This window comes from Humulus lupulus, chromosome 3, assembly GCF_963169125.1.
Source record: "Humulus lupulus chromosome 3, drHumLupu1.1, whole genome shotgun sequence".
NCBI lineage: Eukaryota > Viridiplantae > Streptophyta > Magnoliopsida > Rosales > Cannabaceae > Humulus > Humulus lupulus.
Genome location: NC_084795.1, coordinates 235,825,966 through 235,831,446, shown reverse-complemented (window position 1 = coordinate 235,831,446; position 5,481 = coordinate 235,825,966). Strand labels below are relative to the sequence as shown.

At 30.7% G+C, this 5,481-nt stretch overlaps 1 protein-coding gene across 1 annotated transcript; it reads left to right on the top strand.

Annotated features, from left to right (window-relative positions):
- Positions 1 to 1,631: 1,631 nt before the first annotated feature.
- Positions 1,632 to 2,799, top strand: LOC133825477 (fumarylacetoacetase-like). The gene is made up of 4 exons (XM_062258409.1): positions 1,632 to 1,942; positions 2,031 to 2,095; positions 2,444 to 2,540; positions 2,665 to 2,799. Exons 2-4 carry the CDS (start codon positions 2,067 to 2,069, stop codon positions 2,797 to 2,799), a joined length of 261 nt encoding a protein of 86 aa, XP_062114393.1. The 5' UTR covers positions 1,632 to 1,942; positions 2,031 to 2,066.
- Positions 2,800 to 5,481: the final 2,682 nt, after the last annotated feature.

Sequence of the window (5,481 nt, the reverse complement as noted above, 5' to 3'; positions counted from 1 at the left end):
ATTTTTTCCATAGTATAATTCATGTCTTACATGTGTATATATATAGATAAGTATTAAAATAGAATGTCATGAAATGATCAGTAAGTCTTGTAAAGCTGTAAAATTTTATTTGTCTTTTTCAATATCAAAAGTTCTCAGTTTATTTATCATTGTTTTATGACAAATTGATGTGGTTTCAGGGCTAGATTAAATTACTAAAAGAAACGGTGTTGCAATTTTAGAGTGTGGGCAACCTTAAAGGTTCTACCATTATAGGTGAGATCTATTTCACATTTTTATAAGTATATTGATTAGTGTTATTATTTACTTTTAAGTTTTTTATTCTTTAGTTTCAGATATTCTTTAATCATCAACATTTGTTTATTATCAATGCTCTCCAACTAGATGAGATTAGATCACTACAGGTTGCTCAAAGCATTCATAAGAATTAATCTGTTATTATTGTCATTTTAATTGTTGATGAATAATACTAATTAATGCCCTGTATATTATGTTTCAATATAATTGAAGGTTTGGGTTGATCATTATGAGTAGTTATGTCTTGGTTCGTGTTTATGCTTGTTGCCTCTATAAAGAAGAGAGAGTGCAAAGCTTGATTCTTCATCGATGAATGTTTACATTGTCTAGTGTGTCATGTTCTGCCAGTTGAATAATCTATGCTCTTTTTATACTCTGTTTGATTAGCTTAATGGTCCATTGATTGTGAAGAAAACATAACAACTAAATTCTTCTTTCGCTCATTTTGGATATAGCAAGAAGTAATTCTATATGTTATATGTTGTGCGTGTTTATTTTTGTATGACTTGTGGGCTTTCTAAGTTTAATGTTTAATGTTTATAAGTTTATATGTTTTATTTGTTTGATGGTTTAATTTTGTTTTTTCTCTTATAAATATGTTTTTCTTCCTTAAAGAGATTAATGAGCTGAATGTGGTTTGTGACTTTTATATATTTTTTTTCCACCTTGTTATTAGGTTCATATGGGGCGCAATTGCTGTAACTTTTTCTTAATAGAGTAATATTTATGCATCTTGTACACATTGCTATACCTTTATATAAAGAATACAAAGACTCCAATAAACTGACTTTCTTTGGAAACCAGATTGATTTTGTTTAGTTCTTTGTTCAAAATAACACTTTTTTTTTTCTCCATTCAACCAGGTTTACATTTTGAGTAAAGTTTCTTGAGTTTGTGTTTTTTGTTTTTAGGGTTATCTATTATCTCAAGTTGTAGTCTTCTTTCTATTTTTTTTTAACAAATAATAATTTTTTTTGTTCATATATATAAATAATTTGCAGAGTTTTGCATTTGAGGAAATAGAACAAAGCAGAGAAAATTTCCTAAGAAACTCTCTATAAAATGCAAAAACAAAACAACCTTTTCAACTTTTTTTGGTTTTGATGGTATGCTAAATAGTATGTATGTATATATGCATATGTGTGTGCGCTACATGGCATAATGATATAGTTGAATAATAATTAGATATTTGTTTTTCTATGTTGCTGGGCTATGAATCTCAGACCTCTTTGTTTCTAGTTTAAAATGTGCATCAACTGTTTTTCTGGTTTAATGATATAGTTGAATAATAATTAGACATTTGTTAGTTTTATTGAAATTAAGTTGGGAGTTGTAATGATTTCTTAATTATTTTTCCATCATAATACTTTCTCTTTTCTGCAAATGACTTGATTGCTAGGCATACATAAGTAACATTCATATTGCTCTAGGAGTGTGGTAGTCTGATAAATAATTGTATATATTGCTCTGTATAATATGCAGGGTATGTGGTTCCAAATCGTGCCTCATACTTATCACTGACAATTAAGTTCTAGTTCTAGTAGTCCAATTCAAGCAATATGATGTGTGTTTTATATTGCAGGATCCCCGTCCATTGCCTTATCTGGCTGAAAAAGTCTCTAAAAATTATGACATTCAGTTAGAGGTATTTAGCTGTAATCTCAAAAAAAAGTTGTGCAACTAGTTTTTCTACTGTATTATTCGGATCATGATTAAATGCTTGTTCTTGCTAGGTTGAAATCAAACATGCTGGCGCAAAGGATTCAACTATGGTCACCAAGAGTAATTTCAATCACTTGTAAGCACCCATTAATTACATTACATACAGTAGATTATTTACCCAATTCACTTCTCTATTGCCTCAATCTGGATTTCTTCAAGCCTACTTTTAGTTAGTTAGGTCAAATTGGAATCATATTGATTTTCTGTAGGTAGTACTTCAATTTGACATACAGTGTCTTATATGTTATGCCAAGCAGCTTTTCACGCTATACTTTTAGGAATGTCTTAAAATCCGCTTGTACATGTTTAAAATTTACATGATGGCCAAAACAGCAGACATGAAAATCCCTCATTTCTTTCTCATGTCATATCTTTATGGGGTCATACTGTTATTAATATTAATTTTGGTAAACTCATGTTACAGATATTGGACATTGACTCAACAGATAGCACATCATACTATTAATGGTTGCAACTTAAGACCTGGCGATCTCTTGGGAACTGGAACCATTAGTGGACCTGTATGGTTTCAGTTTATATATATATATAAGTGGTGGAGATAATTTCATATGAATCTGGCTTCAGCTCTGCACTTCTATTATTTTGATTTAGGTTGTTCATTTTGAATGTTGTATGTCCAAACAGGAGCCAGAGTCCTTGGGATGCTTGTTAGAGTTGTCATGGAATGGACAGAAGTCACTGTCATTGAAAGGGGCAACCCGTAAATTCCTAGAAGATGGTGATAAAGTTATCATCACTGGTTTTTGCAAGGTTCTTTGATTCTTTTCTAACTTGCCACTTCCAGTTCTCAAAACTTTTGCAAGTCCCAACATGTGTTTTAATCTTTTCTTTTCTGGAATTATTGAGCTTGTTTTTTTTCTTTTTGTTTCTTGTTGTTTCTAGTTTTATGGTGCAACAACATTTTTCATTCATAGATCAGACTTCAGTGTCTCCTTGGTTATGCTTTATATGAAGGTAAGAGCTTAATGGCTCTTTATTTGGAAATATATTTTAGTACTTGAAATTTTTGTTAGTACTTTCTTTAAAATTACTAAAGAGATGTCAAATGAAAATATGAAATGAATAGTGTGGCACTAGAATATTGAAGTGCTAGTGTGGTAGTGAACAACTAGCAGAACATGTTTAACTAATTGCTCTGTACTTGTTTTCAAGTAACACTCTCTATTAGTACCAAGGCACTCAAAGTACTAAGTCATTTGCTCTAGAATGTTTAATTGCTCTATACTCATTTTGAAAAGATACATAATTTACCAGGGAAAAGTATAAGATATAGAAACAGGGGACAATTTTGAATATTGAGATGAACCAATAGAGGGAAATTTAAAATCTGAACTTTTCATCAGTCTGATGCGTTTGCATGATTCTATGAACATTCTGCCCCATATTGATAACAAAAAATTAAAATAGAAATCTAAATTATGTGGAGGTCATGTCAAGTTAGATAATGTCTACTAGCAAATCTTAGCTAGTTTGGTATGGTCTCATTCCATGGCAAGTATAATAAATTATTTAATGGCTACAGAATAGAGAGAATGGGGGATTACACTCTTATATTTTTTTTAGTGGACAAATCTTAATGAATAGAAATCTAAATTTACAATTATATGCTTCACTTTTGTCCCACTTCTTGAAAATTAGCTAAGAATGTGTACCTTGAAGACTAAATATTTTTATTCAACTTTAATAAATCAAAATTTAATAAACGTCTCTTTTTGAGCTATTTTTTCTTGTTGGTTTCAGTTCTTTCAATAAAATTTTCCAACTTTTGACTTGTGTTAAGGGTGAGAGGGTTGTGGTATGGTTTTTTTTAGTGCAACATAATTGAAATTTATGAGTTTGGCACTGTTTCTATTATTCAGTTGTTTTAAATTTAAGAAAAAAATAATGGCTAACCTTAGTATCTAATTAATTAATAAGCATGGATCTTATTATTGTAATGAGGTACATTCTCTGTCTCACTTATTAATTACATGGTTTATAAGTATTCCTTCTCCCATAAGATCCATTTATTAATTACATTCATATTTATATGCACGTTTTTAATGCTAACAATCTTTAGTGTGAAATATGAACAGTGCCCTGCAATGTTTAGTTCACACGCCTCCTCTTGTTGAGTATTTCTTGCAAGATTACAAATATGAGATCAATACTGAAAATCCTTTGGGAATGCATGTAGGTTTTAGTTCTTTTTTTTATCTTCTTTCTATTTTTTTTTATGGGGATAACTTGAATTTTAAGTAGGTCTGGTGCTTATACAATTTCTAAAGTATATTTTAGCTGTGCAGGGTGAGCTTGCAATCGCCTTTGGTGAGCTGTTGAGGAAGTTATGGTCCTCAGGGCGAACTACAATTGCACCACGTGTTTTCAAGGGAAAATTAGCTCAATTTGCTATGGTCCTCAGTGGCTATAACCAGCATGATTCTCAAGTTAGTATTGTGTATTGAATAATAATCGCAAAGCTTTCAATACTGAATACTTCAATGTTTAATGTATTTTTATGTCCTGATGTTTATTTTTGGGAGAAATTTTAGCGCATGAAGTTGGAGAAATCAATCAGTTATTTATGTTTATAGTCCTCTGGTTTTGGACTTGTGCTTGCAGATGATACTGGGACTAAGTCTAAGTTTTGCTTTTATTTTTTCTCAGCCTTTTTAAATTGGGAAAATGCTTTTCTTACTAATATTTAGTCACTTCATTGAGTTGATGATTTTAAAATTAAAACCTCTTTGTGTGGCTTCAGCAAACAAATTTGTATTGTGCTTATCTGTACTTTATGACGTTAGGGTCTGTTAGATATGTTTTGTATGATTAGTTTGTCCATATTGCAAATGAGATAAACCATTCAGGGTAGTTTACATGTAGCACACATACATGTATATATAATATGGGGTCGTCACAACAAGATTTTTTTCACTATCAATCGAGAAATCAATTTGGACTTCTTAATTTTAATCTAAAGTCCACCATATATCACCTTTATCCATATATCATCAATCCCCAAAAAATTTAAATACTACTTTTCATACAAATTATTTGTTCCTATTAATAGGCTAAAGAAGCATACCGATTGAACTGACTCCTATATATATATAAATATATTTTTATAGTTTACTCTTTTTTATGATCACTATATTGCTTCATGTCATAAAATTTTCTCTTTGCATGAACTTCTTGCATTCTTGTTGGATGGACTGCATGAGGATTTAATAGGTACTGCCCCAGGTGCAAGGAACATAGACAAGCTACCAAGAAACTAGACTTGTGGATGTTGCCCGAGATTCTTGTTTTCCACTTGAAAAGATTCTCGTATAGCAGATACCTCAAGAACAAATTAGACACGTCCTTGAATTTTCTTATTCAAGGCTTATATGTTGAATATTTAAGACTACTTGAATACTTTAAGAACATTTTGTTGTTGATGACAGTGTTGAATGTTTTAAA